This window comes from Heterodontus francisci, chromosome 36 (genome assembly GCF_036365525.1).
Source record: "Heterodontus francisci isolate sHetFra1 chromosome 36, sHetFra1.hap1, whole genome shotgun sequence".
NCBI lineage: Eukaryota > Metazoa > Chordata > Chondrichthyes > Heterodontiformes > Heterodontidae > Heterodontus > Heterodontus francisci.
In genome coordinates, this window is record NC_090406.1 from 4876511 (window position 1) to 4901003 (window position 24493).

The 24493-nt window shown below is 50.4% G+C and overlaps 1 protein-coding gene across 5 annotated transcripts; it reads right to left on the reverse strand.

Moving 5' to 3' along the window:
* Positions 1-1452: 1452 nt before the first annotated feature.
* Positions 1453-24294, reverse strand: LOC137351524 (coiled-coil domain-containing protein 124-like). 5 transcript variants are annotated; one of them, XM_068016004.1, is made up of 5 exons: positions 24233-24294; positions 14423-14595; positions 8497-8686; positions 7612-7723; positions 1453-1692 (listed from the first exon to the last, which is right to left on the reverse strand). In XM_068016004.1, the coding sequence occupies exons 2-5, from the start codon at positions 14579-14581 to the stop codon at positions 1572-1574; spliced, it is 582 nt and encodes a 193-aa protein (XP_067872105.1). In that variant the 5' UTR covers positions 14582-14595; positions 24233-24294; the 3' UTR covers positions 1453-1571. The 5 variants fall into 5 exon arrangements, with proteins under 5 accessions (XP_067872105.1, XP_067872101.1, XP_067872104.1 ...); XM_068016000.1 differs by having other exon boundaries at positions 1604-3345; XM_068016003.1 differs by having other exon boundaries at positions 1604-3345; positions 24246-24265.
* Positions 24295-24493: the final 199 nt, after the last annotated feature.

Genomic DNA, 24493 nt, shown 5'->3' on the forward strand with positions numbered 1-24493 from the left:
TCTTTGTTCTTTGTTCTTTTCTTTGTTTAAACAAAAACCTCCATTTCTATAGCACCTTTCACAACTTTGAAGTATTTCTGAAATGTAGTCACTGTTGTAATGTCGGAAACATGGCAGCCAGTTTGCACGCAGCAAGATCCCACAAATAGCAATGTGATAATTAACCAAATAATCCATTTTAGTGATGTTGGTTGAGGGATAAATATTGGTCAGGACACCAGGGACAAGAGTGCTACCAACTGAGCCAAGCTGAGAGTCAATGGTTTTGAATAGCGTGCCAATAGATTTAATAAATCCTGGAATGAGGTGCAAAGGGCTATCTCTATGCAATGATCATATCAGAGATGACTCTTGCTCAGTTTGGTGTCAAAGGCACTAACTGTCAGGTGATAACTCACCAAAGTGGCAAAGCCTCATGTGCAACCTGAGTGTCAGACTATTTGGCTATGGGTAGCATCACAGCAGAGCCCAATCCCGCCCTCACCCAACACCCATGAATGGGCACACTTGCTACCAGGGGTCAGTAGCGAGCAGACAGGTGCCAGCTGAAGCCTGACTTTGTGACTGCTTGACGGGGTTTGTAGTGGAAAGGAAGGTATCAGCCAAGTATCTCACAGCAAGCCTGTCACTTCCCATTCTGCTCAGCGGTCCACTTTTAACTCGGAGCGTGCTGGCAAATCATATCACGTTTTATATCTACACCTCAGGCAATGTCCTGGCATACATCTCTAAGAATGAATGGAGATATTTTCTGGCCTTTTTCTTTCCCGATGTCTCATTCACAGTCAGCTAGTTCCAGGTCATGAAACATGAGGGCAGCAATGAGGGCAAAAGGACTCACATGTGAACCAAAAAGCAGCTATTCTGTATTTGGACCAGAGAATGTGATTGGTTTAAAAGAATTCTGCAGAACAACTCAAAAGACATTCTTTCCCACTTTTCTATTCCCATCCTCTGCGGAATGCAACTTCACTTTATATCTAACCCAGTTTTTTTTTACTCAGAGCAGGAAGATCCCTACAGCAGCAGCTCCATGTACATCTGTTGTGTCTGTGTGTGTGTGGAGGAGGTATGGAATCAATGAAGTACCAGCCCTGGGAGTGTTTAATGAGGACAGTTTCGAGGGAGCTTTACTCTGTATCTAACCCCATTTTTTAAACCCATGCTGGACCTGCTCTAGGAGAGTTTGATGGGACAGTGTAGAGGGAGCTTTACTCTGTATCTAACCCATGTTGTACCAGCCCTGGGAGTGTTTGATGGGACACTGGACTCCTGAAACGGGAAAGTGTTCCATTCTGTTGCAGCAGCATCCCCCACCTTGATGATTACAAAAATACTCCAGACAGCCTTCTGATTAGGGCTGAAGATTGTGACAAAGTTTTGTTTGTGTTAGATTTTAAGTGCCTTTTTATTTAGGACCATACATCATGACAAACCACACACAAAGATGAATTTGTTCAATTTAGTATTTAATTTCATTAAGGAACCCACTCACACCAAACATTCTCCAAGCTCTCTGCTCTCCCTCTCCCAGCAAAAGATGTTCCGGACTCTGGACAAATGCAATCACCTCATCCTGCGCGAGCCTGCTGCATTCTGGATTTTGGCAACACCAATGAATTTGTGGGCTGGTTACTCACCAACGTCTGCTCCTCGTATCCGTGCTGCTGTTCTCTGCTCCTCAACAGCGTTCTTACAAAGAGATTTAAATCCAGAGTCACAAAAAGATGCAGCATGCTTGGGGACTAACATAGCAAAAAAATTACACCCAACAGGTGCAACTTAGATTCAGTAACACTGGTTTTGTTGGGGGGCGGGGGGGGCGGGGGGGGGGTGGAGTGGTGTAGCGCTGGGGGCAGGTCAGGACAACAGTTAAAGGCAGTCAGGATGCTCAGCCAAATCGGGACAGGTGGGTTACACTCCGAAGGGATTTGGTCACTCGTAGTTTCGGACGCAGGTTTGACCTTGGACTAGCCTCATCTTGAACCTGAAACATAGAGTACACACCACTCACCACTATCCTCTCATGTCCCATGGTTGGCGAGTGAGTTAGGATGCTAATAAATTCTCAGCGTTGGCAAAGAACCATTCAGAACTCAAAACGTTCACCCTCATTTCCCACTCCCTCCCTGACACAGCTAATGGTGACTGATCTGAAAAACACAGACCTCACACACAGATTCAGAATCTACAACCCTCCCTTGCCTCACCAAGTGGAGTCCCAGGGAGACAGTGTTCAGCCTCAATGTCTGGGAAGGGATTGCAAAGGGGCCAATGAACCAATCTTGTACAAGCTTTACAAGGAGGTTCCCTCGCCGATTTCACACTGCAACCCACTGCACAGAAAGCTCATGGTGCATCCCCCTACTGAACACTTCAACTAAAACCAAACTTCAGCAACTTCGACCCCTGAACTCCCTTTACTTGACCACCTGTTGACCCCTGAACCCACCGACACCAACCACCACCTGTTCCCACCTGACTGCATCCTGATTCCCCCCCTCACACTAACCACCTGCTGACCATCTGAGCCCCCAGCATCTGCCCAAGTTTGTCTTTAAAATGGGAGCTTGCGTTGGACTAGACCACACGTATCATGACGCAGGTCAATTCCTTTAACTTTGTCACTTACGGGTCAGTCATAATGCAGAACCAATCCTCCCTCTTTTACCTAGTCTACTTCTCCTTTTCCCGACCTACCCTTAACCCCGTTCCCCACCCATCCCCTACCTCAATCCCTCTGTCACCCCAGAGGCCTTGTGCGAGTGCAGACAAATCTCCTAGTTTGAGTTTAACCTGTACTTTGCCAAGGGAAATCCCTCTGTGTCTGAAACCAGTGCTGGTGCTTGTGGTGTGGGGATTGAGGGTGGAGGTGAGTGGGGTGTTTTAGCCGGGGGGGAGGGGGGGGTGGAAAAGAGGGAGGCTTGGCAGATACAAATGCACTGGTCGAAGCTTCACAGCAAAGGATGTCTGGGCTGTAAACTGATGTTTAAGGGGATTGTGACGCAGTTTCCTTTATTTTATGCTGTATCATTTTTTGAAATGACGATACCCAATTGATTAACGTTCACGCTACTGGGTCAAAGTTCACGCTTAGGTTAAAGTTCACAAGAGACGTTTCCTCTCAGCTTGTTCGCTTGATCCTACTTGGTATTGTAGGCCCCGTGGAGTTGGTTCAAGGGGTTCTCGGGTGACTTCATCCACTCCTTCTTTAGCATCTGCTTGAGCTGAGACAAGCGCATGTTGGGATTCTCCTTTTTCAACCGTGGTAAGGTGACCTCTTCGAAGGCAGCGAAAGCAGCTCGTAACCGCCGCTCAGGGTGATGATCCACACTCTGGCCCGTGCTGAAACCAGAGTGGTAACAATAAATGCATATGCAAGTGTGCATGTGTGTATGTAAGTTCGTGAATGTGTGCGCGCGAGGGTATGTATGTACACAAGCGTGTGTGCAAATGTTTACGCGCGAGGGCCAGCATGCATCTGCATAGACAAGTGTTCGTATGAACTTGTGTGCACGAGTGTGTGTTGTCAGTGTGCGTGCATATGCATGTGAGGGTGCGATCACAAGTGTGAAAGTGTGCACGTTAGTGTGCAAGTAAATATATGCATGCAAGGGTGCAAGCGTGAGTCTGAGTATGTGTGCGCAACTATGTGAATGTCCGCATATGTCACCGTGTGAGTGTGCGAAGTTTCTGCCGTTAATAAGTCACAGAAAATTAGCCAACACTGTGTAGCTACAGTCCGTGCCTGCGGCTTGCTGATTGCTACTTTTACCTCCATTTAGTACACCGGAAAATAACAGACTAGGGAGCGCGGAATCAGGAAACCCGGTCTCCAGGTCCTCAGGGGAGTCACTGGGATCACAGCGGGAGATTAGTAACAGACTTCAGGAGGATTCAGACCGATTGGTGTAATCAACAGAAATTTAATGCAGAGTAATGCGTGGTGTAATCAACAGAAATTTAATGCAGAGTAATGCGAAGTGATGCATTTTGGAAGAAACAATGAGGAGAAGCAACATAAACTCAATGGCACCATTTTAAAGGGTGGGTGTAGGAAGAGGGAGACCTAGGAGGGTATGTAAACACATCTTCAAAGGTGGCAGGACAAGTTGAGAAGGCTGCTAAAAAAAAGCATATGGGATCACTGGCTTTATTAATAGAGGAATAGAGCACAAAAGCGTGAAATGATGCTAAACCTTTATAAAACACTGATAAGGCCTCAGCTGGTGTATTGTGCTCAATTCTGGGCCCCACACTTTAGGATGTCAAGATTGCAGAGGGTGCGGAGGAGATTTACTAGAATGGTACCAGGGATGAGGGACTTCAGTTATGTGTAGAGATTGGAGAAGCTCGAACTAGAGCAGAGAATATTAAGGGGAGATTTAATTAAGGCATTCAAAGTTATTTGGGATTTTGCTGGAGTAAATAATAAGCAACTTTTCCACTGGCAGGAGGATCAGTAATCAGAGAACACAGATTGAAGATAATTGGCAAAAACTCCACGTGAAAAATTTGTTCGTGCAGCGAGTTACTGTGATCCAGAATGCGCTGCCTGAAAGGGCGGTGGAAGCAGATTCAATAGTAACTTTCAAATGGGAATTAGATAAATACTTGAAGAGGAAAAATTTGCAGGGCTATGGGAAAAGAACAGGGAGTGGGATGAATTGAATAGATCTTTCAAAGAGCCAGCACAGGCAGGGTGACTCAACCCTTGGAGCCCAGGTATCATTCTAGTAAATTTACATTGCACTCCCTCCAAGGCCAATGCGTCCTTCCTAAAATGTGGTGCCCAGAATTACTCCAGGTGTGGTCTAACCACGGCTCTGCACAGCTGAAGCAGGACTTCTACCAACTTGTTTTCTAGTACCCTTAATTTGGGGTAGTGGGATCGAGGGACGCGGGGAGGCGGCGGGACGGGGGGAGGCGGCGGGACGGGGGGACGCGGGGACGGGGGGAGGGAGGGACGGGGGGAGGCGGGGGGAGGGAGGGACGGGGGGAGGCGGGGGGAGGGAGGGACGGGGGGAGGCGGGGGGAGGGAGGGACGGGGGGAGGCGGCGGGACGGAGGGACGGGGGGAGGCGGAGGGACGGAGGGACGGGGGGAGGCGGCGGGACGGAGGGACGGGGGGAGGCGGCGGGACGGAGGGACGGGGGGAGGCGGCGGGACGGGGGGAGGCGGCGGGACGGAGGGACGGGGGGGAGGCGGCGGGACGGGGGGAGGCGGCGGGACGGGGGGAGGCGGCGGGACGGGGGGAGGCGGCGGGACGGGGGGAGGGGGGAGGCGGCGGGACGGGGGGGAGGCGGCGGGACGGGGGGGAGGCGGCGGGACGGGGGGGAGGCGGCGGGACGGGGGGGAGGCGGCGGGACGGGGGGGAGGCGGCGGGACGGGGGGGAGGCGGCGGGACGGGGGGAGGCGGCGGGACGGGGGGAGGCGGCGGGACGGGGGGAGGCGGCGGGACGGGGGGAGGCGGCGGGACGGGGGGAGGCGGCGGGACGGGGGGAGGCGGCGGGACGGGGGGGAGGCGGCGGGACGGGGGGAGGCGGCGGGACGGGGGGAGGCGGCGGGACGGGGGGAGGCGGCGGGACGGGGGGAGGCGGCGGGACGGGGGGAGGCGGCGGGACGGGGGGAGGCGGCGGGACGGGGGGAGGCGGCGGGACGGGGGGAGGCGGCGGGACGGGGGGAGGCGGCGGGACGGGGGGAGGCGGCGGGACGGGGGGAGGCGGCGGGACGGGGGGAGGCGGCGGGACGGGGGGAGGCGGCGGGACGGGGGGAGGCGGCGGGACGGGGGGAGGCGGCGGGACGGGGGGAGGCGGCGGGACGGGGGGAGGCGGCGGGACGGGGGGAGGCGGCGGGACGGGGGGAGGCGGCGGGACGGGGGGAGGCGGCGGGACGGGGGGAGGCGGCGGGACGGGGGGAGGCGGCGGGACGGGGGGAGGCGGCGGGACGGGGGGAGGCGGCGGGACGGGGGGAGGCGGCGGGACGGGGGGAGGCGGCGGGACGGGGGGAGGCGGCGGGACGGGGGGAGGCGGCGGGACGGGGGGAGGCGGCGGGACGGGGGGAGGCGGCGGGACGGGGGGAGGCGGCGGGACGGGGGGAGGCGGCGGGACGGGGGGAGGCGGCGGGACGGGGGGAGGCGGCGGGACGGGGGGAGGCGGCGGGACGGGGGGAGGCGGCGGGACGGGGGGAGGCGGCGGGACGGGGGGAGGCGGCGGGACGGGGGGAGGCGGCGGGACGGGGGGAGGCGGCGGGACGGGGGGAGGCGGCGGGACGGGGGGACGGGGGGAGGCGGCGGGACGGAGGGACGGGGGGAGGCGGCGGGACGGAGGGACGGGGGGAGGCGGCGGGACGGAGGGACGGGGGGAGGCGGCGGGACGGAGGGACGGGGGGAGGCGGCGGGACGGAGGGACGGGGGGAGGCGGCGGGACGGAGGGACGGGGGGAGGCGGCGGGACGGAGGGACGGGGGGAGGCGGCGGGACGGAGGGACGGGGGGAGGCGGCGGGACGGAGGGACGGGGGGAGGCGGCGGGACGGAGGGACGGGGGGAGGCGGCGGGACGGAGGGACGGGGGGAGGCGGCGGGACGGAGGGACGGGGGGAGGCGGCGGGACGGAGGGACGGGGGGAGGCGGCGGGACGGAGGGACGGGGGGAGGCGGCGGGACGGAGGGACGGGGGGAGGCGGCGGGACGGAGGGACGGGGGGAGGCGGCGGGACGGAGGGACGGGGGGAGGCGGCGGGACGGAGGGACGGGGGGAGGCGGCGGGACGGAGGGACGGGGGGAGGCGGCGGGACGGAGGGACGGGGGGAGGCGGCGGGACGGAGGGACGGGGGGAGGCGGCGGGACGGAGGGACGGGGGGAGGCGGCGGGACGGAGGGACGGGGGGAGGCGGCGGGACGGAGGGACGGGGGGAGGCGGCGGGACGGAGGGACGGGGGGAGGCGGCGGGACGGAGGGACGGGGGGAGGCGGCGGGACGGAGGGACGGGGGGAGGCGGCGGGACGGAGGGAGGCGGCGGGACGGAGGGACGGGGGGAGGCGGCGGGACGGAGGGACGGGGGGAGGCGGCGGGACGGAGGGACGGGGGGAGGCGGCGGGACGGAGGGACGGGGGGAGGCGGCGGGACGGAGGGACGGGGGGAGGCGGCGGGACGGAGGGACGGGGGGAGGCGGCGGGACGGAGGGACGGGGGGAGGCGGCGGGACGGAGGGACGGGGGGAGGCGGCGGGACGGAGGGACGCGGGGAGGCGGCGGGACGGAGGGACGGGGGGAGGCGGCGGGACGCGGGGAGGCGGCGGGACGGAGGGACGCGGGGAGGCGGCGGGACGGAGGGACGCGGGGAGGCGGCGGGACGGATAGACGCGGGGAGGCGGCGGGACGGAGGGGAGAAGGTGGGTAGGTGGAGTTAATCTGTGAGATCAGGGCAGGCTGGTTGGGACTAATGTCCTTTTCCCGTCTCCAAAACCTTTGAGCTTTGTCTGATTGGTGAACTGTTTGAGGCGGATTCTCATCTGTGCTGCTTCCCTCGCTTACTTGACATGAGATATCTAAAGCCATGGAGGATATTGCAGACCCTGGTCTAATTCACCCGACAAACACAAGTGTTGTTCCACTCACCTCAGGGCAGCGATGGCATCCTCAATGGTCCTGGCATCAACCTGACCCTCCTCGGGTACAATACGGTTAATATTCTCCTCCAGTGGCATCTCTAGGTGGCTCATCTGTTTCCCTGCAATTCAAAATTCACCACATTCCAACAATGAGAGCCTGTCCTCAACAGGTCACTTTAAAAAGACACAAAATTCCCTTGCTTGCTTGGCTGCATGAGTTAATTTTGTGTTGATCTTGGCGAGGGATGTTAGTGTTGGGAAAGAACTCACAGTGCAGGTACAGCACCGGTTAGACACAGAGTAACTCTCGCTCTATTCTCCTCAAACTGGGTCATCTATCCAGCTTTGTCTATCGTTTGCAGAGGTTAATCAGCTGAGGAATCTCAGAAACTATGTTCCTCTAGTGGATCTGGAGGCATGTGCTTAAATACAGCTCGATAAATGATTCAACATGAAGGATGAAATGGTCCTGGGTACTGAGGTAGCCCAGACCAAAGAGAGGAGGTGAAGCTGCCTCTGAGGTCTGACTGAACTGTGCTGTGTGGTATACACTGGTTCTTCAGCTCTGGGACCCGAACTCAAATCCACCCAGACCAAGTCCGGGCTTGAGAAAACAGCCTGAACAACTTACATTATTATAGCGCCTTGAATATACTAAAACGTCCAAAGGCTTTTCACGAGGAGGTAGTCTATCAAAGTTTGACGGCAAGTCAAAGGAGACATTAGGAGAGTGACCAAAACCTTGGCTCAAAAAAGTGATCATCTTAAAGAGACAAATAGAGATCTTTTTTTAATATCTTGACAGGCCGTGTCACAACTGTTCCAAAAAGGGACTGCCAAACCCATGGCTGAGAGCGCAGCATGAGATCTGTCCCAGCCGCTACTGAGATACCTTTTACTTCCTCTGTGCTTTGCCCCATATTATCCTTTTTAATTGTCTCCTCGATCTGAGCTCGTGTTATCTTGGCTGGCATTACTGGTTTGGAGATTTTCGGTTTCGTGCTGCTGCCCTCCTCTTCGAGCAGCCGCTGGGTCTCTTTCTTGCGCTCCAGCTGTTCCACTCGCTTCTTCTCCTTTTCAACCTATGACCAAGGTCAAAAGGAAAAAGATCAAAATGCCAATCAGCTAACAAGACAAAGGGCAGTGCTGCGATAGAGAGAAAGAGATCAATGCCCATGAAAAAGGTCACTGGACCCGGTACACCTCACATGACCTTAGGGCTTGATGGAGGGCTCAGGTGGTCTTAAAACGCCAAACAGTACCAAGTGACAAAGGTAGAAATAAAGAGCCAAAAGACATCAGGTTTTAGATCTTATTTAAGGCAGATGTACAGAAGGTATTTCCACTTTTGGGGGGAGACCAGAATATAAGATAGTCAGTAATAAATCCAACAGAGAATTCAGGAGAAACCTCTTCACCCAGAGAGTGGTGAGAATGTGGAACTCGCTACCACAGGGAGTGGTTGAGCTGAATAACAGATACATTTAAGGGGAAACTGGATAAACACATGAGGGCAAAAGAAATCGAAGGATATGCTGATAGGATAAGATGGAGAGGGGTGAGAGGAGACTCATGTGGAGCATAAACACCAGCATCAACTAGTTGGGCCGTATGGCCTGTTTCTGTGCTGTAAATTCAATTGTACTTTCAATTAAAAACAGGGCATCTGAAGCTCTCTCCCTCATAAAGCACCACTGATCTGCCCTAACCTCTGTCTGTACTCATCAACACGAGAGATGTCAATGCTGGGAATGGAACACTTTCCACCTCAGGCACTCAGTGTCCCGTCAAACACTCCCAGGGCAGGTACAGCACGGAGTTAGATACAGAGTAAAGCTCCCTCCACACTGTCCCCATCAAACACTCCCAGGATAGGTACAGCACAGGGGTTAGATACAGAGTAAAGCTCTCTCTACACTGTCCCCATCAAACACTCCCAGGATAGGTACAGCACAGGGGTTAGATACAGAGTAAAGCTCTCTCTACACTGTCCCCATCAAACACTCCCAGGATAGGTACAGCACAGGGGTTAGATACAGAGTAAAGCTCTCTCTACACTGTCCCCATCAAACACTCCCAGGATAGGTACAGCACAGGGGTTAGATACAGAGTAAAGCTCTCTCTACACTGTCCCCATCAAACACTCCCAGGATAGGTACAGCACAGGGGTTAGATACAGAGTAAAGCTCCTTCCTATCAATCTCAATGTGTCTTAGTGCCTGGCTGAAAGCAGCCATTCCCAATTGCCCGTGAGACATTCTGCAGTTTATGTACCAGCCTTACCTCAATCTCCCGGAGTAAGATTGACAATTTGGTATTAAATCCTTGTATGTGGGAACTGTGATGTAGGTGTGACTGTCCAAACTCATTTCACATTGTGCTCTTACCTCCAGAGAGACATTTCACAACAGCAGTGTGGACTGGTTTGGAGCTCGGGACTCCAAGGTGAAAGGTCAGTGTCCAACTCACTGCGACATCCAGCTCTTCCAATTGCCTCTCTAGAATCATTGCTCTACCCATTTTAGATGCATTTCATCTTACTTGTCCAAATTCAGCTAGATTCAGTGGGTAGCACTCTTGCCTCTGAGTCAAGCCCCACTCCAGACATGAGACAATAATCCAAGCTGACACTCCCAGTGCAGTACTGAGGGAGTGCTGCACTGTCAGAGGTGCTGGCTTTCAGGAGTGATCTTAAACCGAGGCCTCATCTGCCCTCTCAGATGGATGTAAAAGATCACAGGGCACTATTTTAAAGAGCAGCAGGGGAGGTCTCCCTGATGTCCTGGACAATACTTATCACTAAAACAGATATTTCTGTCACTATTGCTTTGTTGTGTATGGGAGCTTGCTGTGCGCAAACTGACTGCTGCATTTCCTACATTACGATAGTGGCTACACTTTGAAAAAGTACTTAATTGGTTGTAAAGTACTTTAGGATGAACTGAGGTTGTCTGAGGCGCTTGTGCGGAGTTTGCAAGTTCTCCGTGACCGCGTGGGTTTCCTCCGGGTGCTCCGGTTTCCTCCCACATGCCAAAGACTTGCGGGTTGATAGGTAAATTGGCCATTGTAAATTGCCCCTAGTGTAGGTAGGTGGTAGGAAAATTGAGGAAAGATGGGGATATGAGAGGGAAAATGGGATTAATGTAGGATTAGTATAAATGGGTGGTTGATAGCGGGCGTGGACTCGTTGGGCCAAAGGGCCTGTTTCGGTGCTGTATCTCTCTATGACTCTGATAAATGCACGTCTTTCTTTAAGGAAAAAAAACTGGGGTTGGATACTTCAAGGGTGAATTTTAACTTGGTGGGTGATGGGATCTACAAGTAGGAATGTGGAGCCTGAGGACGGGTTAGCGATTTTAGAAGGGCAGAGTGCCCAGTCTGGGTTGGATTGCACCTTTTTAATTTGTTGAAGAGGAAATGTGGAGAGGGTTTGTTGGAATCTGCATTGTATATTCATGAAGGGAAGGATCAATTGCACAAAAGCTTGGACGTAACACGAGACTCCTCTCTTGGATTCACCGCTTCTTAAAACCCAAGACGCTGGAGTGATTAAGGAAAAGCACCGGTCAAAGCTCATTAGTATAACAAGGAGTGGAAGGGGGCAGCTTCCTGAAAAATTCAGGAGTGACACAGGTTACAGAGGTACAGCACTGGCTCCTTAATGTAACATGGAGCCAGTTCATGCTGCACAGTGCTCTATCTGGTTTGCTGGGACAGTTGCTCTCCTCTGCTCTTGCTTTCAAGCCTGAGGGAGTGCAGATAAATTCCCACTCCGATTCCATTCGACTGAATGGAACAGTTTGGTGGATCTGCACTGCACTCCCTCCAAGCCTGATCTATAAAAACCGGAGGTGTGATGCCTAAAGCTGAACGCAGTTACTCCAGGTGAGAGTCTAACCAATGAGAGGGGAAATCAGCCAGGGTTCCTGCTCCTGATCACTGCCCCATGACCTCTGCTTGAAAGTGTGTCTATGGACATCGAGGACAGGGTGGGACCCAGCTGCAATGCCCGCAATGACTGAATATTCCGATTCCACTCAAGTTCCAACCTTCAAACTCCCTTTTCTCTCCAAAGTTCTTGAATGAACTGTTGCCTCCCAAGTCCATTCCCATCTTTCCCAGAACTACATACTTGAATCCCTCCAGTCAGCTTTCTGCCCTGTCACGGTACGGAGACAGCTCTTATCAAAGTCACAAATGACATCCTATGTGACTGTGACAAAAGTAAACTATCCCTTCTTGTCCTTTTCAACCTGTCTGCAGCCTTTGACACAGCTGACCAAACCATCCTCCTCAACGCCTCTCCACTGTCGTCCAGCTGGGGGGACTGCTCTCACCTGGTTCCATTCTTCTCGATCGAAACATATCCAGAGAATCACTTGCAATGGTTTCTCTTCCTACTCCCACACCATTACCTCTGATGTTCCCCAAGGATCTATCCTCAGCCCACTCCTATTTCTCATCTGCATGCTGCCCTTTGCGACATCATCCAAAAACACAATGCCACTTTTCACATGTATGCTGACGACACCCAGCTCTGCCTCACCACCACCTCTCCCAACTCCTCCACTGTTGCTAAATTGTCAGACTACTTATCTGACATCCCATTACTGGATGAGCAGAAATTTCCTCCAGTTAAATATTGGGAAGACTAAAGCCATTGTTTTCAGTTCCCACCCCAAACTCCGTTTCCTAGCTCCCGACTCCATCCCTCTCCCTGGCAACAGTCTAAGACAAAACCAGTCTGTTTGCAACCTTGGAGTCAGATTGGACCCCGAGATGAACTTCTGATCACATCACTCCTTACCAAGACTGCCTATTTCCACCTTTGTAACATTGCCCGACTTCACCCCTGTCTCAGTCGATCTGCTGTTGAAACCTTCATTCACATCTTTGTTGCCTCTTGACTACTCCAACACATTCCTGACTCGTCTCCCACAGTCTACCTTCCATAAACTTGAGGTCATCCAAAACTCTGCTGCCCATGTCTTAACTCGCACCAAGTTCTGTTCCCCTATCACCCCTGTTCTCGCTGACGTACCCTGGCTCCTGGTCAAGCAACATCTTGATTTTAAAATTCTCATGCTCGTTTTGAAATCCCTTCATGGCCTCGCCCCTCCCTATTTCTGTACCTTCCTCCAATTCTACAACCCTCTGAGATCTCTGCATTCCTCTAATGCTGGACTCCTGAGCAGCCCTGATTTTAATCGTTCCACCACCGGCGGCCGCACCTTCAGCTGCCTCGGCCCCAAGCTCTGGAATTCCCTCCCTAAACCTCTCCACCTCACTTTCCTCCTTTAAGACACTCCTTAAAACCTCTTTGATCAAGCTTTTTGTCATCAGACCTAATATCGCCTTATGTGGTTCAGTGTTAAATTTTGTCTTAAAATGTTCCTGTGAAGTGCCTTGAGAGTTTTATAAATATAAGTTGTTGCTGTTGTCCCAGCTCACTGATGCAAAATGGGCGTCAAGGGCAAGATGCTATAGAACCGTATCCGAGCTCCCACAGGAAAAAAAGCGCTGTACTGAGGAATTCTTCCATATGCTTGGGAGATGGGAATGATGATCAGGAACAGTATTCCCTGCCAACATCATCAATACTTGGAGCGGTGCTGCCACCCAGTGGCAGTTACCTGCAGCTGCAAATGTGCATAAACTGACCTGCAGTTAACCATACTGCGGATCCGATAGTTGCAGCAGTGGGTTTTCTGAACTGCCTTCTGCCTACCAATGCTTCAGATGGGCTGCCTCCTGGGTGCTTGTATGCCACAGAGATCCTGTGCTAAAAATACACTGCAGCTAACACGAAAGAGCTTACATTTATATACAGTAGCACCTCTCAACCTTGGGATGTCCCAAAGCACTTCGAAGCCAAGAACTCACTTTTAAAGTGCAGTTGCTGTCATGCAATGCACCCACGGTAGCCAATCTGTGCACAGCAAGATCCCACAGACAGAAACTGAACAAATGCTTTGGTGTTGTTGGTGAGGGATAAATATTGAACTCACCAGGGAGATTTCCTCTGCTCTTCGTTGAAATCGTGCCGTGAGTTCTCTTACTTCCATCCAAGAATGCAAATGGGGCTTCAGTTTAATGTCTCATCCAAAAGACGGTACCTCCGACAGTGCTGCACTCTCTTTGTATCTAACCCAGGCTGTACCTGCTCTGGGAGTGTTTGATGGGGACAGTGTAGAGGGAGCTTTACTCTGTATCTAACCTGTGCTGTACCTGCCCTGGGTGTGTTTGATCGGGACAGTGTAGAGGGAGCTTTACTCTGTATCTAACCCCGTTCTGTACCTGCTCTGGGTGTGTTTGATGGGGGACAGTGTAGAGGGAGCTTTACTCTGTATCTAACCTGTGCTGTACCTGCCCTGGGAGTGTTTGATGGGGACAGTGTAGAGGGAGCTTTACTCTGTATCTAACCTGTGCTGTACCTGCCCTGGGAGTGTTTGATGGGGACAGTGTAGAGGGAGCTTTACTCTGTATCTAACCCCGTTCTGTATCTGCCCTGGGTGTGTTTGATGGGGACAGTGTAGAGGGAGCTTTACTCTGTATCTAACCCCGTTCTGTACCTGCCCTGGGTGTGTTTGATGGGGACAGTGTAGAGGGAGCTTTACTCTGTATCTAACCTGTGCTGTACCTGCCCTGGGTGTGTTTGATGGGGACTGTACCACACTGGGTGAGATCAGTTAACTCAACACAGACTGGAAACTGGGCTCTTGCTCATCAGTTTGGGGCTCAGTACCAATCAAATACTCAGCCTGGAACAGAAGATACTAAGTGCGAGATTGGTGAAGGTTTGAGATCAGGTAACGCACCTTCCGCTGCTCTTTCCTCGCCACGTGTTTGTCGTCATCTTTCCAGTAGGCGTCTTCAAGCTCCTGCTGCCGCTTTGCGTCTGCTGCTGCCTTCTGCTCTGCTTTCCGAGCTCTGGCAGCTGCTGATTTACTGTTTTCTCCCTGAAACTTCTTGGGCATCCCTCCGCTGCCACCTGCCGGAAGGAAGGACACAAGATTCAGACTGAAACACTGGGAATGGGGAGAAAGTGGGGGCACACTCTTGTTATGTAGGACACACAGACAGTCGTGGCTCACGCAACAGGCACACATAACAGATGACAAGTGCAGTCAGACCAAATCAGTAACAATTAGAAAAAAAAGACAGACTTGCATTTATATAGTGCTTTTCACAACCACCGGATGTCTCAAGTGCTTTACAGACAATTAAGTTCTTTTGAAGAGTGGTCTCTTTTGTAATGTAGAAAATGCAGCAACTAATTTGTGCACAGCAAGATCCCACAAACAGCAATGATAATGGCCAGATAACGTGGTTTTGTAATGTTGATTGAGGGATAAATATTTACCAGGACACCGGGGAGAACTCCCCTGCTCTTCTTTGAAATAGCGATCATGGGATCTTTTATATCCAGCTGCGAGGACGGACGGGGCCTCGGTTTAATGTTGCAACCGAAAGATATCACTTCCAATCGTGCAGTATTTCCTCAGTACGGCACTGGATGGTCAGCCTTGAATTGTGTGCTCAAGGCCTGAAGTGGGACTTGAACCTGGAACCTTGTGACTTAGGAGGTGAGAGTGCTACCAACTGAGTCACAGCTGACACAAAACAAAAATAAAGCAACAGAACAGATGGGGAAATACAACAGGATGCAGTGACATTCTGAAACTGAAATCACTGAGGTCACTCCAGTCCCACACAGCTCACAATGACAGAGTCAGGAAACTCCAGATCTTGAACAAAAAAACAAGGAAGTTATGCTAAACCTTTAGAAAATCACTGGTTAGGCCCCAGTTGGAGTATTGTGTCCAATTCTGGGCACCACACTTTAGAAAAGACATTAAAGCCTCGGAGAGGGTGCACAGGAGATTTATTAGAATAGTCCCTGGGATGAGGGACTTTGGTTATGTGGAGAGATTGGAGAAACTGGGATTACTCTCCTTGGAGCAGAGCAGGTTAAAGGGAGATTTAATAGAGGCGCTCAAAATTATGAGAGGTTTTGATAGACCAAGTAGGGAGAAACTGTTTCCTCTGGCAAGTGGGTTGGTAACCAGAGGGGACAGGAGGAAAGATTTTTTTGCACAGAGGGCTGTTAAGATCTGGAACGTACTATCTGAAAGCGTGGAGAAATCAGATTCCATTAGAATGTTGAAAAGGCAATTCAGTGTGTACTTGAAGAGGACTAATTTGCAGGGTTATGGGGAAAAACCTGGAGTGTGGCACTAAATCGGACAGTTCTGTCAATGAGCTGACATGGGCATGATGGGCCAAATGGCCTTCTTCTGTACTGAGAGATTCCAGGATTCTACCTTTGAGCCCTGAAAACCCACAGCATCTTGACGGAAAGCCTTAATTCACGCAGGGCCTCTGAAACTCCTGAAAATGATTTGCATACAACAGCGTACACTGAGTTCAGTCATTGCTGTTACATAAGCATCAAGGCAGCCATCCTGTGCACAGCAAGATCCCACAATCAGCAGTATGATGAATGGCTGGTTAATGGCTCCTTCTGGTGGCTCTGGTTGAGGCTGAAATGTCGGCCAGGACACCAGAAGAACTCCCTGCTGTTCTTGATTTTTTAGTGGGAGATTTAAGATTCAACTGATGCAAAGACGGCATCTCCAACAATGCAGCTCTTTCTGAAGATAACAACATGTATTTATGTGATACCTTTAACATTGTAAAACAACCGAGAGAGCTTCACCGGAGAGATCATCAAACAGAACTAGTCATTCACCTTATGCTGCCCGAGAGAACTTACATAAGAACAGGAGGAGGCCATTCAGCCCCTTCAGCCTGTTCCGCCATTCTATTAGATCATGGCTGATCTGCATTACAATTCCATGTACCCAACCTTTGCTCTACACCCCTTGAAACCCTTACCTGAACCAAACTCTACCGACTTCAGTCTTGAAAATTTCAATTGATCCACAGCTTTTTAATGGGAAGAAAGCTCCAGAATTTCACTTCCCTTCATATGTTAAAAAACGCCTCCTGATTTTGCTCCCGACGGCCTAACTTTCATTTCAAGGTTATTCCCTCTTATTCTGGGTTCCCTGACCCAGAGGAAATAGTTTCTCTTTATCTACCCTATCAAATTCTCTTATCATTTTAAACACTTCAATTACACCAACCCTTTAAACTCATCGCCCAGACTTACATGTGACGGCATAAACCTGAGGCAGGTTCCAGGACTCACCAGGGTCGAGGAGAAGAGGAAGCTGGAAAGATTAGAAACTGTAGCATAAAACATATCATGAAACGTATCAGATACGTATCACGAAACTCAGCGAGACACAGCAGGATCTGGAAGCACAGAATGAGGTGGCACGATTGCCAAATCAGAGACTGAAATAAGGCAGGGCAGGTCCAGAGGGCAGAAACACAAACCTCAGGAAAACCTTACTCGAGTGTGCAAAGAACTTACATCAAACATTGTCAAAGCAATGGAAAATACAAGAACAGATGAATAAAATAGAATATTACAGAACAGCAAGAGGCCATTCAGCCCATCTTGCCAGTACTGGCTCTTTCCCCACAGTCCTGTAATTTTTTTCCCTTTCAGGTATTAGCCCAATTCCTTTTTGAAAGTTACTCAATGTTTTTAAAATAGTGTCTACTCAAAATTCAGTTCTCCATCATCCAACCTGGGTACAGAATACAACAATAAAGTGATTTCATTTAGATTCACAAAACCTTGTAGTGTCCTCAGTAGATGTTCATGCTAAATGGCCTTTAGTGATGTTGGTGTACTGAGTCCAACACTCCCGGAGGTTCCAGCTTTTTAACACAGCACCTCCGCTAACACCACCAGAAAGCGGCTCCCACGTCCCAGCAGGGGTCACATTATGTGCCCAGCCGCAGGGAGGTTCACAGCACAACAGGTGGCCATTCAGCCCATCGTGCCTGTGCCATTCCAACCCAGCCTGGATTGAGGCTGCATGGAAGCCACAACTGCATTTTCAATGTGAACAGAAATAATTCGCCGATGGAGCAATAGCTTATGGCGAAACGGAATCTCATTTCATCCCCTCAAATTGGTTCCAGCTCCAATGACGGGCCCTGTACCCACCAGTACTGTACCCCAGTGTTATACAGCGACAGACCTGGATCCACCAGTACTGTACCCCAGAGTTATACAGCGACAGACCTGTACCCACCAGTACTGTACCCCAGTGTTATACAGCGACAGACCTGTACCCACCAGTACTGTACCCCAGAGTTATACAGCGACAGACCTGTACCCATCAGTACTGCACCCCAGAGTTATACAGCGACAGACCTGTCCCCACCAGTACTGTACCCCAGTGTTATACAGTGACAGACCTGTCCCCACCAGTACTGTACCCCGGTGTTATACAGTGACAGACCTGTCCCCACCAGTACTGTACCCCAGAGTAAAACAGCGACAGACCTGTCCCCACAAGTACTGTATCCCAGAGTTATACAGCGACAGACCTGTACCCACCAGTACTGTACCCCAGTGTTATACAGCAACAGACCTGTCCCCACCAGTACTGTACCCCAGTGTTAGACAGCGACAGACCTGTCCCCACCAGTACTGTACCCCAGTGTTATACAGCGACATACCTGTCCCCACCAGTACTGTACCCCAGTGTTATACAGCGACAGACCTGTCCCCAACAGTACTGTACCCCAGTGTTCTACAGTGACAGACCTGCCCCCACCAGTACTGTACCCCAGAGATATACAGCGACAGACCTGTATCCACCAGTACTGTACCCCAGAGTTATACAGCGACAAACCTGTACCCACCAGTACTGTACCCCAGTGTTATACAGCGACAGACCTGTCCCCACCAGTACTGTACCCCAGTGTTATACAGTAACAGACCTGTCCCCACCAGTACTGTACCCCAGAGTAAAACAGCGACAGACCTGTCCCCACCAGTACTGTATCCCAGAGTTATACAGCGACAGACCTGTACCCACCAGTACTGTACCCCAGTGTTATACAGCGACAGACCTGTCCCCACCTGTACTGTACCCCAGTGTTATACAGCGACAGACCTGTCCCCACCAGTACTGCACCCCAGTGTTATACAGCGACAGACCTGTCCCCACCAGTACTGTACCCCAGTTATACAGCGACAGACCTGTCCCCACCAGTACTGTACCCCAGTGTTATACAGCGACAGACCTGTCCCCACCAGTATTGTACCCCAGAGTTATACAGCGACAGACCTGTCCCCACCAGTACTGTACCCCAGTGTTATACAGCGACAGACCTGTCCCCACCAGTACTGTACCCCAGAGTTATACAGCGATAGATCTGTCCCCACCAGTACTGTACCCCAGTGTTATTCAGCGACAGACCTGTCCCCACCAGTACTGAACCCCAGTGTCATACAGCGACAGACCTGTCCCCACCAGTACTGTACCCCAGTTATACAGCGACAGACCTGTCCCCACCAGTACTGTACCCCAGTGTTATACAGCGACAGACCTGTCCCCACCAGTACTGTACCCCAGAGTTATACAGCGATAGACCTGTCCCCACCAGTATTGTACCCCAGAGTTATACAGCGACAGACCTGTCCCCACCAGTACTGAACCCCAGTGTTAACCAGTGACAGACCTATCCCCACCAGTACTGTACCCCAGTTATACAGCGACAGACCTGTCCCCACCAGTACTGTACCCCAGTGTTATACAGCGACAGACCTGTCCCCACCAGTACTGTACCCCAGTTATACAGCGACAGACCTGTCCCCACCAGTACTGTACCCCAGAGTTATACAGCGACAGACCTGTCCCCACCAGTACTGTACCCCAGTGTTATACAGCGACAGACCTGTACCCACCAGTACTGTACCCCAGTGTTATGCAGTGACAGACCCGTCCCCACCAGTACTGTACCCCAGTTTTATACAGTGACAGACCTGTCCCCACCAGTACTGTACCCCAGTGTTATAGTGACAGGCCTGCCTCCACCAGTACTGTACCCTAGTGTTATACAGTGACAGACCTGTACCTATCAGTACTGTACCCCTGTGTTATACAGTGACAGACCTGTACCACACCCGTGTTATACAGTTACAGACCTGTACCCACCAGTACTGTACCTCAGTGTTATACAGCGACAGACCTGTACCCACCAGTACTGTATCCCAGTGTTATACAGCTGCAGACCTGTCCCCACCAGTACTGTACCCCAGTGTTATACATTGACAGACCCGTCCCCACCAGTACTGTACCCCAGTGTTATACAGTGACAGATCTGCACCCACCAATGTTGTACCCCCAGAGAGATAGAGAGAGATCTATTCCACCAGCACTCTTCCCCAATGGTATGCAGTGACAGACCTGTGAAGTACTTTGGAATGTCTCAAGGATGTGAAGGGTGCTGTATAAATGCTAGTTTGTTGTTTGTTTGAACATAAATATGCTGAACTGAAGACCATTCCACTCCATGACACTGGTCCTCGTGTTTGAAACATTGTGCACTGTTCTTTCTCTCTCATCTCAATTGCTTTCTCAGCCAAATGCTTACCAATCAACTTTGTAAAAATTTAAACACCTTTCAAACATTCTGTTCAAGAAATTCAACAGCTTCCATCTAAATTATTTCAATCTAAACTGACAGTCACCCTCATCCCGGGAAGAATATATTGGCCTTGGAAGGGGGTGCAGTGCAGATTCACCAGAATGATACCAGGGTTAAAAGAACTAAAAATTATTAAAACAGGTTGCATAGACAAGGCTTGATTTCACTTGCGTATAGATGATTAATGGGTGATGTAATCGAGGTGTTCAAGATGATTAAATGAGTTGATAGGAAATAGTTTCTCTCTATCGATCCTCTGGTGGGGGTGGTGAAGTCCAGAACAAGCAGCAGAACCTTAAAATTCAAGCCAGGCCATTCAGGGGTGATGTCAGGAAACACTTCTTCACACAAAGGGCAGTGGAAATCTGGAACTCTCTCCCCCAAAAAGCTGTTGAGGCTGGTTTGGGGAGGTGGGGCGGTGGGGGTGGGGGGGGGGTGGTTAATTCAAAATTTCAATTGATAGATTTTTGTTGGATGAGGGTAACCAGAGATATGGAATGAAGGTGGGTAGATGGAGTTAAAATACAGATCAGTCATAATCTAACTGAATGACTGTACAAACTATAGGTATTGAATGGCCCTCTCCTGATCCCATGAAGGAGTCAGTACTCCCTAGATTCGAGTTAGTGTTTATGCCAAACTTATCGGCCCAGAATTTGCTGGTAAAATAATAGCGGGTTTAATAGTGCTTGCTGTTAATAGTGCACTAAAAATCTCAGCAATGCACGGCAAGGTAGACATACCTTGGTGTCGTACATACCTTGACTCTAACAATGACCTTCCGACCAGATATCCGCACCATCACTAAATCCGCCTACTTCCACCTCTGTAACACTGACCGAGTCCACCCCTGCATCAGCACATCTGCTGCTGAAACCCTCATCCTTGCCTCTGTTGCTTCTAGACTTGACTTTTCCAATGGCTCCATCTTCCACCCTCCATAAACTTGAGCTCATCCAAAACTCTGCTGCCCAAGCCCTTACCCGCACCAAATTTGATTCACCCATCACCCTTGTGCTCAATGACTTACTTTGGGTCCCGGACTGGCAACATTTGGATGTTAAAATTCACATTCTTCTTTTCAAATTTCTCCATGACGTCATTCACTCCACATCTCTGTAACCTCCTCCAGTCCTACGACCTTCAAAATATATTTACTCCTCCAATTCTGGCCTCTTGAGCATCCCCAATTTTAATCACTCCACTATTGGTGCTGTGCCTGCAGTTGCCGAGGCCCTAAGCTCTGGAATTCCCTCCCAAACCTCTTCATCTCTCTCTCCTCCTTTAAGACGCTCCTTAAAACCTACTTCTTTGACCAACGTTTTGGTCATCTACCCTAATATCTCCTTGTGTGGTTCAGTGTCATATTTTGTCTGATAATGTTCCTGTGACAGGACGTTTTATTATGTTAAAGGCAAGTTACTGTTAATATCCTGAGAGTTGTGAATTTCTACAAGATGCTGGATGATTCACATCTCTCTGCCGTTAGCCTCATGAAAATGGGATCTCGCTCTCAACCTCCCCGTGAGTTTCAAGAATTTGCCAGGTTTGTACCGTAAATATGAAGTAAACTTGCAGCAGAAACCTAAGGCAGATACTACACGGTATAAAGACCTTGTTATGTATGAACATACGAATTAGGAGCAGGAGTAGGCCACTCAGCCCTTTTAGCCTGCTCCACCATGCAACAAGATCAGGGCTGATCTGATTTGTAACCTCAACTCCACATTCCCGCCTACACCCAAAAACCTTTTACCCCCTTGCTTATCAAGAATCTATCCACCTCTATCTTAAAAATATTCAAAGACTCTGCTTCCACCGCCTTTTGAGGAAGAGAATTCCAAAGACTCACAACCCTCTGAGAGAAAAAAATTCTCATCTGTCTTAAATGGGTGACTCCTTATTTTTAAATAGTGACCCCTAGTTCTAGATTCTCCCACAAGAGGAAAGATCCTTTCACATCTACCTGGCAAGACCCCTCAGGACCTTACATGTTTCAATCTAGTCACCTCTTACTCTTATAAATTCCAGCAGATACAAGTCTAGCCTGTCCAACCTTTCCTCGTAAGACAGCCCACCCATTTCAAGTATTAGCCGAGTAAGCCTTCCCTGAACTGCTTCCAATGCATTTACATCCTTCCTTAAATAAGGAGACCAATACTGTACACAGTACTCCAGATGTGGTCTCACCAATGCCCTGTATAACTGAAGCATAACCTCCCTACGTTTGTATTCAATTTCCCTTGCAATAAACGATAATATTCTATTAGCTTTCCTAATTACTTGCTGAACCTGCATACTAACCTTTTGTGATTCATGCACTAGGGCACCCAGATCTCTCTGCATCTCAGAGCTCTGCAATCTCTCACCATTTAGATAATATGCTTCTTTTTTATTCTTCCTGCCAAATGGACAATTTCACATTTTCCCACATTATACTCCATTTGCCAGGTCTTTGCCCACTCACTTAACCCCTATCTATATCCCTTTGTAGCCTCCTTATGTCCTCTTCATAAATTACTTTCCTACCTATCTTTGTGTCATCAGCAAATTTAGAACCGTACCTTCGGTCCCTTCATCCAAGTCATTTATACAAATTGTAAAATGTTGAGTGGCACACCACTTGTTACATCTTGCCAACCAGAATATGCCTATTCTCTGTTTCCTGTTAGTTAGCCAATCTTCTAACAATGCCAATATGCTACCTCCTACACCATGATCTTTTATTTTCCGCAATAACCTTTGATGTGGCACCTTCTCTCTGTCTCTTAATCCAGTCTTTCCTCCTCCATACCCAATTTGACTCTAATTCACCCTATTTCCTTCTCTATCATTGCTCTGTTTCTTTGTCAAACCTTAAATCTCATTGGTTAGGAGAGAGATTGTTGGTCTCGTTGTTTACCAAGGTCTCAGATCCCCCATTAACATACCTCCAGCAAGTTACACTGCAGAATCAATTGGAGCTGAAGGGTGACAAATAAAATCCAACTCACAGGAAACACCATGAATTGACACCCTCCAGCAAAATCTTGGTCATTAGACTTCCATTGATCAATAACTTTTAGAATCACAAATATTCCTGAGCTTATTATCTCCAGCATAAACATTTACAGTTACTGAAGAAAACTGCTTGGTTCATAACATTCTGATCTCAGGTTTGGTTAGCACTCCAAATATCTCCACCTTTGACGATTATGTCTGTGTGAAGCTTTTCAACTTTAAAGGCGCTAAATAAACACAAGTTATTATCTTAGAAATTTCCTGCGAAACCTATCCCCTAAAAAAAGCGTGCTGTGGAACCCTAGAATTATTGAAAGTCTAAAACAGAGCAGGAAGAAAGATTTACAATTCTATAGTGCCTTTCAAAACTTCAGGATGTTCCAAAGAGCTGTACAGCCAATTTAGTACTTTTTGAAGTGTAGTTACTGTTGTAATGTAGGAAACACAGCAGCCAATTTACACACAGCAAGCTCTCACTAACAGCAAATAAATAAATGACCAGGTAATTTCTTTTAGTGATGTTGATTGAGGGAGACTGGGGAGAACTCCCCCGCCCTTCTTCGAAATAGCACCATTTGATCTTTTACTTCCACCTGAGAGGGCAAACAGAGCTTTGGTTTCATGTCTTATCTGAAAGACGGCTCCTCCAACAGTGCAGCACTCCCTTACTACTGAACTGGCAGTACGGGCTGGATTATGGGCTCAAGTCTCTGGAGTGGGACTTGATTTGGAGGCAACAGAGCTATCCACTGCACAATGGCTGGCACGTTTGAGTTGCAGCGCAGTCAGAAGTGTGCTTGGACAGGTATGGCGCTGGGGGAAGGTTGGCATCTTGTAAAAATTAATGGGGTCAGCCAGAAGGTTCCCCTGACAACCTGTGCCAGAGCAGAGAAGGTTGAGCTCGCCCCACCTGGTAACCATGGCAACAACATGTCCTCCATAAAGGGGAACATTGGAGCTAAATCCGCTGATAAAAGAACAAATGATCCTCCAACAATGAAGTTTAGGATCAATATCTGAAGTTATTAACAGACTGAATTACTCACTAACTCAGGGCACCTTATCATCCAGTAGCAGCAGCTGACTCCCTGTCACTGACGCCTGCTGATGACGACAAGAGCCTGTCTATTCTGCTGCCTGCGCGCAGCAGTGAAACTCATTCAAACAAGGTTTTGTTCTCAAACGTGTCTTCACCATTTAAAATCAATAAACAAAATCTATTTTATACCTGCACGTTCGCTATAGATTTGTGGGGGAGGTTGTAGAAAGGGACGAGGTGGCGCACAATTTTGGGTCCTAAGCGAACC